We start from the raw sequence: 13,620 nt of genomic DNA on the forward strand, positions 1-13,620 counted from the left end.
AACAAATTTTGAAGACTTTTTAGTAACTTCTTGGTTGAAAATACTTTGAATCATTGGGTTCAAAGGTGTTAGACTTTTATTTTACTTAACTTTTTTATGTTAGTTTAAAAAACGTGACTAATTGTTTTATTAATTTAGGGAAAGAAGAATTGCAGCCTTTTTCTTTATATGATACCAGCACAACCCTTCGTAACTTCACTCACAAAAATTAAATTAAAAAATTAAATGTATCATCTGGTACCAAATAATTAAACAAATATTAGGCTAAATATGTAGTCTGAATAAAAGTTTTTTTATATTTATGTTAAATTAAAACCATTTATACTGTACATACTGTAATCACAAAAGTTTGGTAAACAAATGTGACTACTGAAGACAAACTAAGGGAGTACTTCATTTAAAATATTAAACTTTCCTTACACCAGGAGCTTGGGACTTTTCATTTTGAATTCTGAAACCAACGAAATACTCTACCTTTCTATCGATATAAAATGCCCTACCTACTCAATCCCTCGGTAATTTCTGTGAAGACATCTATGAGTGGATCTAGTCTTTCAAATTACACTGTTTGTTAACTCATTGTTAGGTGTCTGCACTTAGCCTATATCATAATTCTATTTTTCAATTCTTAGCAAATATGATTTGACAGTGGAACTGCGAGTCTGTTAGCGACATAGAGCGTTAGAGATCTTTGATTTGCGTTAGATCTTTGATCCTTTGATTATGCACAACCGTTTTCCATGTTACTTTACTATGGCCTGAAGCACCATGTAAAAATACTCGTAATTAAAACTGTTGAAATATATGTGGATTCTTTAAGTTGTGTTATGATGTGTGTTTTATTGATATTGTATAGCAACGAAAAAGCTAGGATTTTTAATTAGAGAGAAAAATATAATAAATCAACATTAATATGTTGCGCAACACTACTATAATTTCCATAACATGTATTCGTTTTTTTTTCATCCTCATTTGTTGTGAAGAATGGGTTTTGGTAGCTGCTAAAAACAAACAATAGTTATTTGTGTAACTAGTAGGCAAAGACAGAGTTAGCACTCGTGTTACACATTATATTTTTCCTACAGTTATATAAATTATTATTAGTCTTTCAAATACTGTACAACACTTTTTAAGTTAGGTTAATTCAAAAATTGAACGAAATGGGTGGGGAACGCTGCACCAGCTGATCGTAGTCGTAGTATCTCTGTGTTTCCAACTCATTTTCAAGCGTACATGGATTACGTGCATAATAAAAGCACGCTGTGTTGTTTAGTTTGGTTGGAATACTGGTGTGTGCCAAAGTAAAACCTGTGCGCCAAAGGCTTTCTGTACAATAATCTGTACAAGGAAGCCCACTTTGTCTGGTGACTGTAGGAAAATTATGTTTTGTTTTTATTGTTTTAAAACGTGGTAGTTTAACTGTGTTTTGCCTAACGATTGGACACAACTTTTTTAAAGTATGTGGTTCAGGAAGAAAAAGAGAGGAAAACAATTCAAATTATCACAGATATATTTACAATGAATATACAAGCAAATAGTAATTTACAAAAAATAGCACCATTATGCATAGCTTTTCCCTTAAAAATAGAATTAAGACACTAAACTTACGAATTATCTATCTACATTATAGTATACTAAGTCAGCCTAGTAAATACTAAGACGTTGTCTTACCTAACAAAATGTACATAATTAATGATAACTATAAACACAAATAACGTTTAAATAAGTACATAATGGAATAGAACACAAGACATCGAAGAAAGCCTAAATATCACATAATAGCTTAGGTTTTACCTATAAGAGTACCTCAGAGGATATTTTAAGGCACTAAAAGAATCAGTATTATTGTATACATTTTAATTAATGAATATACTTTCGGTTTCAGTTTGAATACCGCTTATAAGTTTATATTTAATTTTTCAAATAGCTAAATTGACGGTGTGATAAAAATGTGAGTTGTGCCCATAAACTGTTACTAAATGTCGTTGATATATTTTTTTAGTAGATGACAATATAACAAGGAGTCTTACAGATTCTAAATTGCAACTGGATGTTGATGGTTGTGATAATTAACAGGCTTACCCAACATTTAGCTGGAATTGTAATACTACTAGTAATGTGATTACTAAAATAATACTTTGGTTTGAGTAAAAAGTTGAACATTCTGTCAAAACAAGATGGAAACATGGAGTATCTTTTTGCAAGTTACAGGAAAATTTGTATTAAATTAAACTGTAAATTTTGGAATAGAGTACAATAATTTACTTGACCTCTATGTTGATGTCTGAGTTGATGTCACAAATTTACAGTTTCCCCCAATAATTATGTTAAAATTATGCAACAATTTTGTAAAACATTTTATCCTGAATCAGCACTAAGGTTTATAGAAACTTTGCCCTTTTAACAACGACACATAGTAATGGAAAAACATTTTTTTTATACCAAAAGGGAGAACAAGTTTGTCAACTTTCGGATTTTGAAGTAGTCATCTATATGTACCAGCTGCAACCAATCAATTCAAAAGAACGTCAAATTAGCCATTCACACAGTTTGCTGTGTATTCTATTTTCTCCCAGTGTATTTAGTAATAGTTTATCAGACTAAAAAGATATTATAGCTTACAAAATGATATATTTTACGATTGGTTCGCTTAAAAAATTGACGTATTTGACAAAAATCAGTAATTTACTTCATTGGATTCTGTCAGGGCTCAGATCAACTTCGTTCATTTTTATTACAAAACTGTCTACAAATTTATTATAAGAATAGAATGCCTACTTATATCCATAATCAACGCTGCAATGTATTTTTACTTTTATATGTCGTCATAAGTTGATCGGTAGTTCTTTTAAATCTGCCCTCCAGTATTCCATTCTCCTTCCATCCGCCAAACACTGAAGGCGTAGCTAAGCTTCTCATGTGCCATGTAGCTGCATGAGGTCATAGTGCGACCATTGGGGCTGGTCCTTCCTCCTGTAAAAACATAGGGTTATTGAAAGACATGTTTTATAAGGATTAGGAAAACAAGTTTTCACGTCTTTTTAGGATTTGTAATCTGGTTCTCCGAGTTGGAAAGTGCCTAAATTGTCAAAACTAATGTACACACCCATCTAGAGCTGGGAAATCGTCATACATTATTTCTGGTCAAACTCATGAAAGAAAAATAATACAAATTAGAGATGTTAGATTTAGTACAGATGGAAGGTAAGAGCACATGGACACTTTTACAGAATGTGGCTCAAATTTCCATGAGCAATACCATACACATGAAGTACCCCCACACTTAACGCAGCTGGCAAATAACAAAAGAAAAACAATACAGATAACTGCATTGTAGCTTTGGCTACTATAGTCAATGATAGTAGTCTTTGGACTACAAAAAAGACTTAAAGAAACCATAATCATCTAAAAAGTCATCTAAGAAAACAAAATTTCGTACAAATGTAGGGCAGGAGCCCACCCCAATGGTTGTCTGCTGGCTAAAATTTTCATCAATAACACAACAAAACTTCCATAAAAATGTCAAACTATGTTATGGCCCTTTTACACAGCATTGGGGGTTGTATTAATTTGTTTGAAAAATTTACAGTTCAAAAGTAATTTCAATTGCAATCTTTTGATTTTACCCATAAAATTACATAGTTACTCCCACCGCTTACGATTTATAAGGGGTTTTGACAAGCAGTGGGAGAAAGTAGCCTATGTTTCATATTGCTGATGCAATTTATTTTTTTATAGTTGGAACAAAACTTTGTAAAAGACATATCATTAGCTGTTATATAATTCGCTATTGCACGTAAATTGCAGGGAATAATTTACACTCAATAAGTGAAAATAAGTTATCTTTGTATGTTTATTGTAATTTGGTTCTTGACTGTTGGAAGTTATAAAATAAAACTAACAATAAAATAATCAATCAATAATTTTGATCAAGGTTCGATTTATTGATAACCTATATACCATAGCCTACATGATCTCCGTGTAAAAACTGATGGAGCAAATATATCAATTAATGAATTTGGATATTTCAACTATTTAACCAAGCCAAACTGAAAATACAATAATTGATTGTTAACCATAATCATTTATATCACGTAAAATATAATAAACGGTATCCGCATTCTGACTCACACTTTCTCCCATAAGTTTGTCAACAACCTTTAGCATGTGTACGCGGTGAGAGTAAATATACGGAAATGGGATTTGTACAATTTTGTTCAGAATTTAAAGGACTATAACAAAACGAATATATCCACTCAAAACTCAAACTCGAAAATTTTGACGAAAACAATACTTTCTTCATATACTATGGTATAGGGGGAGAAAGTAAAAATTCAAATGTGATAACCGCTCAATCTATGGATTAAACTATGTTTAATTTGAACAAAAAAGGCTAAAAGTGATTCCTATGGACGAGATTTCACGCAGGAATCTCAAAGCCAAATATTATAACATATTAATTCCAATTTGGAATTAAATTAAATTCCAAATTGTACTTTGGTATTGAACCACGGCTTTCATCCCTCGGTACGTTTTAGCGACACAACTTCGGAGCAAGAATTTGTTGAATACAATCAAAACCTGTCATGACAGCAGTGTAAACATTGTAGACTGACAAACTAAAGAACATGACATTTGAGTGATCCTAAGGATTACAGCCGCCACCCCGTAAGACCTTGGATTGAACCCTCAACGTTATTCCCAGTCATAAATCAGCAGTCAGGACTTCCCTTAGGTAAGGGGTGAGGGAAGCCCGCGGGGAATCCCTAAAGATGGAATGCCCGGGTTTACAAGCGTTCCAAAACTTTGTAGAGAACGAAATGGGCCCAGAAAACATATCATCGTGGAAAAGATTTAATAAAATAGCTGTCCTGACTTTGCTTCGATGTGAAAAAAATTTGTTTACGTATAAAAAAATATACATAAACACGATATAAATAAATTGATCAATGTCAACACGATGTCCTAAGTAGTAAATACAGTTTTCATAATTTATTTTTGTAAAAAAATACAACCGACTTCAAACGCTCTAAAAAGAATGAAATAATTTCAATAAAGTAAACTTTTGTATTAGGCAAGCTCACGTATTTTAAGTCGGCGCGGCTCTATGATGATTTTTGATACAAAATTGAAATAGGGTGTCCATATTGCAGGTGACTATCTATAACTAAAGGTGTTAATCTGCATGTCTTTTTCATAACTATGCGTTGTTAATTGTTATTTTATTACCGTAATCAGAGATCGGCATTGTAGTGGTATTAACGAGTATCCTTAAAAAGATTTAAACGCATTTAAATGTTTCTAACTTGGAAAAGTAACGTTTTAATACTAAACTAGCTTCTTTTCCCTATCATAATATCAAACTAAATTATTTTCCTATTCATATAGAACATTTATGTGTGTTATTTTCATAATGCATTTATTCTGAAGTAAACATAAAATACAAGAAAATATTTCCTTTAATATATAAACAAAACAGTTCAGTATGTTTTTTTTATATATTTATGCTATCCAGCTACAATTTATTGATTTTCAAAATACACACACAATATTTAATTTCAATCATATTTGCAGTTTGAGCCGCGCCGACTTGAAATACGTGAGCTTGCATAATACAGTACAAAAGTTTACTTTATTGAAATTATTTCATTCTTTTTAGAGCGTTTGAAGTCGGTTGTTTTTTTTTTTACAAAAATAAATTATTTCATGATTTTTAGTGACTATATAATTTTTATGTATTAATTACTTGTTTTTGATAAGCAAAACTGTTTGAAACAATCAAAAGTTCCACAGTACAATCATTATTTTAAAACTGCTTGAGTCACCTGTCCAGATAACATAATCAATGGTTATAAAAATAAACATTTTTAGATATTCCTTAAGAAAGAAAGAGTTGTCCATTACATTAGGCCTAATGAAAAACTAATTGTCTTTTCTAGATACATTGAAATGCCAGACATCATCGTTTCCTGCAATCGGTGTACTTCTACATTATAAAAAGAAATACAGTCTCAAGCCTTTTGGAACAATATGAAAGTCATTCCTCAGTTACCAGCACTAAAAAATCTCTCAAAAGTGGAAAATTGGTCGTTAACACGTATAGTACCTTTGGAAAATATTATATGAAAGATTGGTTCAGCTAAAAGTGGTGTAAGCCATGTAGGGGGTTTTGTTTGCTCAAGATATAGCCTAGTCGAAATTGCAAATCATCTTCCTCTAGGACTTACCGAAGCAGGCATAATAGTATTGATATGATATAGTAACTGGGTAGAGAATATTAATAAGCATTCCACATCTGCAAATGAAATATGTAAATGAAAGATTGGTTCAGCTAAAAGTGGTGTAAGCCATGTAGGTGGTTTTGTTTGATCAAGATATAGCCTAGTCAAAATTGCAAATCATCTTCCTCTAGGACTTTCCGAAGCAGGCATAATAGTATTGATATGATAAAGTAACTGGGTAGAGAATATCAATAAACATTTCACATCTGCAAATGCATGTTTAGTAATTAAAATATTTAACACTTTTAAGACAAATGACGATTATGCACTGTCACACTTCTTAGGTCGTGTAAGGAATAATTGCATTTAATTTATATTTAGACCTGTTTTACGAATGCTTTGGTTTTCACAATACACCTTTATTTGTCAATATCATACAGCTATTCACTGAAACATATATGTTTTTGTAAGTCAGAATATTCAATACTAAAAACAGAATTACTCTATTCACAAATCAGGTCAAACGTTAGAATACATTTTTATAGTAACCAAAACAAAATGAATTTTTCTCAATGTAATTCATTTAGGCTCCATGGCAAGAAATAGTTTATTGATCAATATGAAGCAACTGTTTCATGAAGAATTGTCTGTAGCTTCATTTAAATGGTGTCAACTAACAGCTGTAGGAATGTTATTATTATTTATTGCCTTCTCTGCACAAATGTAAACAAAATAAATGTTGAATATTTAAGGTTTTCAGAATTTTTCACCGAAACAAATATTATACTTAAACATAATATAATAAGGTACCAAATAGAAACTCTCCTGGTTATTTTGGTGGTGGAACCACACTGATCGGTAAAAGAATCACAGATAAATTGGTGAACATACATAAAAAAAAAACATCGCCACAAACAAATTGAGAACCTCCTCCTTTTGTTGGTAGTGGGGAAGTCGGTTAAAAATATAATCTTAAGAGGTATAAAAGGACATTCGAGTAAATGGGTATTGATTGCACTGGATTCATTTTTCTTCGGAAACAAGTTTTGGACACCATTAAATAGCCTACAAGACCAGACAAATGCCAATAGTATTTTGAATAACTAAACAACAACAAAAATCCATTTTTACAAACTTTTAAAATTAGATAATCAATATTAATTAGATTAATTAGCTTTAGATAATCAGTATAAAAAATATTGGTTATCTAATTTTAAAAGTTTGTCAAAATGAAGTTTATGTTATTTGTTAAATTTGTGTAATTGCGGTTGGTTGATAAGATACGCTCAGCAAAATTTGACTTCTTGGGTATTTATTGTTACTTGGCTTATGTGCTCTTTAAAGCTATATCCAAACGGACGTCCTGTCTAACAAATGTAAAATTGTTCACATTAAGTGCAGTTAATCTTTTATATGACAGTCATTATGCTCTTTATCTTCGATTATTGTATTGGTCACCTATCATATTCGAAGTGTTATTTTTGCCAATTTTGTATTCATAGTTTAAAAAGTGTTTCTTACTGTTCTTGCACGACGACTCACGTAAAAATCATCTCATTTTGATGAAATTTGAAAAAAAAACTTGCAAACGTATTCGAATAGGTATTATCGGACTATGAGAACGGGGGTTTATCGAGTAAAAATGGGGGCTTCTCGTTTTTTACCCCGAAAACCTTAAACTTCACTAATTTCTTTATAATCCATTTTATAGAGCTTAAAAAGCTAATAATTTAGTACACTTAAGCGGTTTTGTACGTCAATAGCTACGGATAAAATTTTTAAAAAGCTTTTAAAATTTAATTTAGGTATATGTCATTCATGGAAAACAGGTAAACTTTTGTAGTTTGCTTGCTTATTGATATGTTGATAAAATTTGACAAATTTATCTATTTCATACAAAGTTATATACATTTCATAAATTCATACTTAATTGCCTTCCCAGTAGCAATAAACCTAAATGATTGTAAAAATGTAGTGTTATTTTATTATGGATTTAATCTGACAACTTTAAGGTAATTTTTAAGTGAAAATCCAACTAGGAAATTGGAAATGCGATTAGTCTGCAAACAATACTAAAACCTATTTCTTGCGATCCATTAAAATGATAAATCTACATTGGATTTTGCTAACGGATGCTAAATCCTTCAAATATCTCTGAAATTTATAAAATTATACACTGAGTAACTAATTCGCGATTTACTTTGAAAAAAGTAAAAAAAAACAAGTAAAGTCAAATAGTGTTTTCAATTGTTATAAATTTTTAAATTTTGTTTATGTAACAATACAGGCTAAAAAAGTTAAGGTTATATAAAGCTTAAAGTTAGTATGGTTTTATTTCCATAGGGATAACATGGAAACTTGGAACGTTTTGATTGGATTGTTAAAGATGTCTTGGTATTCATACGCGTAATAAATTATCAATGAGGAAGCTGCGTTTAAAATTTCATTAATTGGTATTCATTCAGTAGCTTATAAGAAATCGCGTTTACGAATTCATGTTTTCACTTTTACATATTAGAAATGATTGATTGATAAAGTACTGAGTTTATATGAATCTTGATAGGTACTCTCATTTTTCAGGGGAAGGCCGCGTAAAACGCCTTCTGGGCCGTGACAGACAGACTGACAGACAGAAATTGAGATAAGACTTGTTTTGGCTTCTTTAATGTATAAAACGTAAAACTAACCAAAAAATATATAATTCTGAGCAATGTACAGACAAAACTCCAATTTTATTTATATATATGAAACCAATTTTGGTTTTCCAAAATATCGTTTTCGCTCATTATAGTTGTTAAACGTACTTAGCTTAAAATAATACAATGTATTATATTATATTTGAAGTAGGTACATGACTATCTATCGCAAACTGACGTTTTAAGGGTAATGATATCACTTACTAAGCTGTTTCCAATTTGTACATATAAAGGCTGAAATATTAAGGTTTTATAATGATGAAATGTGTGACTCATTAATCTACACGTGTAGTCGATTTCATAATGAACATGTCGGGTTTGATAAACAATGAACACGAATACTTGAAACCTAATGTGGTTTATTGTATGTTTTAACATTTTTGAGAGTTTTAAGATGCTTATCGGAATGTTACCACTTTATATAATCTACAATCGCATCTAAAAGCCATTTATAATAAAATATTAACTGAAACAATTTTTTTTATTTGTACCGTTAAGTAAATATTAATCACTTGTATAATGAAGTGCTGTACATGATTAACTTATGACAGGGTTTACCTTCTATTTCTAACTACCGGTAACTGATCTACTCTCATAGTGATTTATAACATTGTAGATTCTTATAGAATCGTTCTACAGTATCAGAAACAAAAGAAAAGTTAATTTTAAGTGAAGATTTGTTTACATCGGTTTATTTAAACCAGAAACCCTTCTACATTCATGTCCATATTTTTTAATTTCATAATAAATTTACCAATAATTCCTTAAATTAAGAGTGTCGTAAACCATAGCCGGCTAAACAGGCAGTGTAACCGTTGGTGTAACCTTACCTCTTGTTAAATTCCTATTCCTACGTTCTTTTGCCCCTGTACTTTAACTCCCCGGATTTAAGAAACAGGAATATGATTGATGCTGTTAATAGAATCACTCTAGAGACATTTACCAAATTTTGAGTTAACTAAACACAGTTTTCATTTGTGCTAAGTTATTTGCTGAATTGGGATTACATAAAATTCTGATACCACTAGTCCGTATAAATGGGTAATTTGGGTTGGTAATCAAAAGAAATTTAAAAATACCAACAAGATCGGTTACTAGTAAACCGGAGCACAGAGAATATAGCCTACAATTTATGGGATGGTCTATTGTCTGTGACCGGAGACATTGAAATTAGCACGTTTCATGATTATAATTTATAATAAAATGCCACAGCAATTAGGAAGGGTGTTTTATAGCGGGCGGATATAGCCACAAGATTTGTTCTACTTGATTACGTTAGGCAGCACTAAAATAATAGTAACTGTTTTGCGTTGAAGTTGTTTAATGCCCTCCAGGGAATGTTGAAACGCGAACTATAAACGTATCAAAACTCAAGTGAGAAAAAATACCATTTCGACAGCAGGACATTGTGCAAGAGGCTTTTAGCGCGCTCTCTTTTAACTTTGGTTTGATCTAGGCCTATTTCAATTTTAAAAAATATTGTTGTACATAGCCATAGCCCATACAGTATCCAAAAGTCAATAGTATGATAAAACTACATCGGTTAACTAGAAAACCAGACGAAAGTCTGATAGTATAGCAAAGGTTTTATTAGACATTTCTCAACAATGCTCGGATCTTGCCATTCAAGCTGTACACACTCTAGCCTATATTTTACATTACATTAGTTACCTGGGTGTCCTACTATTTGCCACCAGTGTCGTTTGCCACCAGTGTCATTTGCCACCAGTAGGGTCAGTTCCTGGAATTCCCGCCGTGGCCGTTCCTATGAGTCATAACCATGTAGATGTACATATAGTTTTTTTGGATATTAAATAAATGTTTATAACTCCAGTTACAATTGTGAATTGTGAAAATTCATTTTACCATCTTGTTCGGCAAAAGAAAACGCAAATTTTGAGTCCAAAATCACATAATCGCAAGTTAAACAGTATAGGCCTATCTATGATAAGGTATTTTAAGCTATTTGAATATTCCTTACATGACCTAAGATTAGATAAATAATACAAAAATAACATTTGGCACAGTATACAACGCATCAATGAGATTAAATCCCATTAAAATACTTGAAAAGACGCAGTTTCAGTGTTTAGTATTTTGTGAATATACAGAGTGAAGAACTTAAATGTACCACCTTTGCTATCTCAGAAACTATTCGATTTAGAGAAAACATTATATGGGTAATTTCAACTACTATATGACATTCAAAAATATGAATTCTCTTCCTTTAAAGTCTGATATTTTCAATATTTAACTTAAAAATTTCTTATCGGACACCTTGTATTTTATGACGATTTTAGACTGTAATTTTTAAAATGTTTTCAGTTTAATTTTTTCTATAAAGCTACGTAAATGAGTTACAGCGTGTAAAATTTTGATTAAAGTAGCTTTTTGTTACATTCAGCATGATATAGCTCCTAAACGAGTAAGTTTGGAGAAAAAGTGCAAAGAATAAATTATAAATGTTTTAAAATTACATCTACATTCTAAAAAGATCATAAAATATATTGAAATTATTCCTTTGAGACGTTAGGTTCATGTAACAGTTATGGGATAAACAAAAGACCTAAAAACTGTGTTTTGTTTGTTATAATAAGTTATCTTGATGTTCTTTGGAAAGAATCCTTCATATGTCGGTATTATGTTGTGTAAAATTCTGCCTGATAACTTCTTAAAAATAAGCAACTAAAACATTTATGTTAACCAAGTCCGTCTATCATCTAAATTAATTTGTTGATTGAATGTGGTTTTATTTAGTACGTTATTAGTTTGCATTTTTATTTAGCCGCTTTAGATATAGTTTGTATTAAAGATTCATTTAACTGTGATGTTATTCTTATGCAATTTGCATCTACTTATATATAATTCAACTTTGAAAATCTTTGTAGAACTAAATCTAGAGTTCTACTGGACCGATTTATTAATTAGCGGGTCATTGGAAAGCTTAATTCATGTAGATTTGCAAAGAATTATGAACGTTTTTAGCGAATTAATAAATTAGACTAACACTTTGTAAAACTTGGTGAGAACAGCACTAACACTACAAGACCACAGATAGGATGAGCGTTTCCGTCATGTATTTCCCTACTCCTAGAGAGAGTGTTGGAATTTTTACCATAAAAATGTTGCAAGAGAGGGTGAAAGTGTGAATTATAGATATTCCTTGGTCCATCGGCCGGTGCCTAAGAGGGGTGATGACCCACGGACTAGGGTTGGGGCTGATGACTCACCCAGCCAGGTATAAAGTGGTGGCAAATGACACAAATCCTAGAGTGGTAGCAAATGACACTGGTGGCAAATAACACATATTCAGTTACCTGTGGAATCCTCAGGGTCCGACTCCGGCATATCGTCAGTCTCCGCGTAGTGCAGCACCTGGTAGAGGAAGTCGATGTACCTCGCGGCCAACTTGAGTGTCTGTATCTTGCTCAGCTTATCCGAAGGTAACGTAGGGATGATCTTCCTCAGGGACGCAAATGCTTCGTTCAAACTCTGCGTGCGTTGTCGCTCCCTCACGTTCGCCAACACCCTCTGGTTCTGGAGCTCCTCGGACGACGCGGTGGAGTTCCTTCTCCTCAACTTTCCTCCGGAGACGTTCCATTCCTGAGAGCGTTTCCTCTTCCGGTCTTCCGGTGGAGTGACCTGAGGGGTGTAGTAGCCAGGGAACATGTCCGGGAGTCTACAAGGTAGAAGGTCCTGGGTGTAGTACCTGTCGTCTGGAGGTCCGCTCAGGTCCATCAGGTGAACCTCCTCTTTCACGTACGAACTGGAAGCCATGTGTCCGAGAGAGCCGGGCATTTTACATCACACACACTTACACATACACTATGAAATTCCTTCAAATATTTGTTCAAACAATAAAGTTAGAAGCGAACAAAGAAAACTTAAACTCGAAAGATTTCACGACACTGGCGATGTCGCAGGCAGAGGCAGGTCGTTGGAGCAACTGGTGAAATATTTTAAGATCGAAGGAGGGGAGTTCCGGAGGGGGGGGCTGGGGAGTCCCTCCCACTGTAAGAAATGACAGCGGACTCCCGTGGCGCCGGGGGATGGGCGCACAAAAACTGGGCCGTGTCTTCCCGCCATCGCGCCTGACGACGGCGAAACGGCGGCAAAAACTTTATGATGGTCTGTGTCGTTTTGCGACGCATTGCACTTCTCGCCGAGTTGGACAAGTGTTAAACTTGTTTACTTGTGATGCAGAAATTTGCAAACTTGATTTCAGTTTACATGTTGTGAAAAGTGGGTTGTAATTGAAAGGACGTGTGAAAATAAGGGGACTATGTTTACTTAAAACCACGACATGCTATTTACTGTTTGTGGTTAACAGATTACCACAATTTGGTAATACTGTACTCTTTTATAGATTTTTATCCTCACTGACTAGTTGAAGACAGTTTTTCAAGTTTTTTAAGTTATTGTTTTGCAGGTTGGACATTTAGTAGTTTATACGAATATAAGAATAATATACGGTAATATACGAATTTGCAAACTACATTTCAATTAGGATGTTTTTTTTTAAATGCCTTTTGATTGAAAAACTTGACAGTCAACTGTAATCTAGACTCTGACAGATTGATTTGAATTATATTTGTCATACATGCCACATTGTATTTATACCAAACTGAAAAGAAAACATATTGTAAGTTTATGTCAAATCAATTTTATATCCTAAAAAAATAAATTTGAAGTCTAATTTTGAC

The 13,620-nt window shown here is 32.5% G+C and overlaps 1 protein-coding gene across 1 annotated transcript; it reads right to left on the bottom strand.

Annotated features, from left to right (window-relative positions):
• Positions 1-1,492: 1,492 nt before the first annotated feature.
• Positions 1,493-12,967, bottom strand: LOC128993382 (twist-related protein 2-like). The gene is made up of 2 exons (XM_054417254.1): positions 12,235-12,967; positions 1,493-2,973 (listed from the first exon to the last, which is right to left on the bottom strand). The coding sequence occupies exons 1-2, from the start codon at positions 12,713-12,715 to the stop codon at positions 2,849-2,851; spliced, it is 606 nt and encodes a 201-aa protein (XP_054273229.1). The 5' UTR covers positions 12,716-12,967; the 3' UTR covers positions 1,493-2,848.
• Between the last annotated feature and the right edge of the window lie 653 nt (positions 12,968-13,620).

This window comes from Macrosteles quadrilineatus, unplaced genomic scaffold, assembly GCF_028750875.1.
Source record: "Macrosteles quadrilineatus isolate MER2022 unplaced genomic scaffold, UCM_ALF_1.0 Scaffold_4__1_contigs__length_99947679, whole genome shotgun sequence".
Classification (NCBI taxonomy): Eukaryota; Metazoa; Arthropoda; class Insecta; order Hemiptera; family Cicadellidae; genus Macrosteles; species Macrosteles quadrilineatus.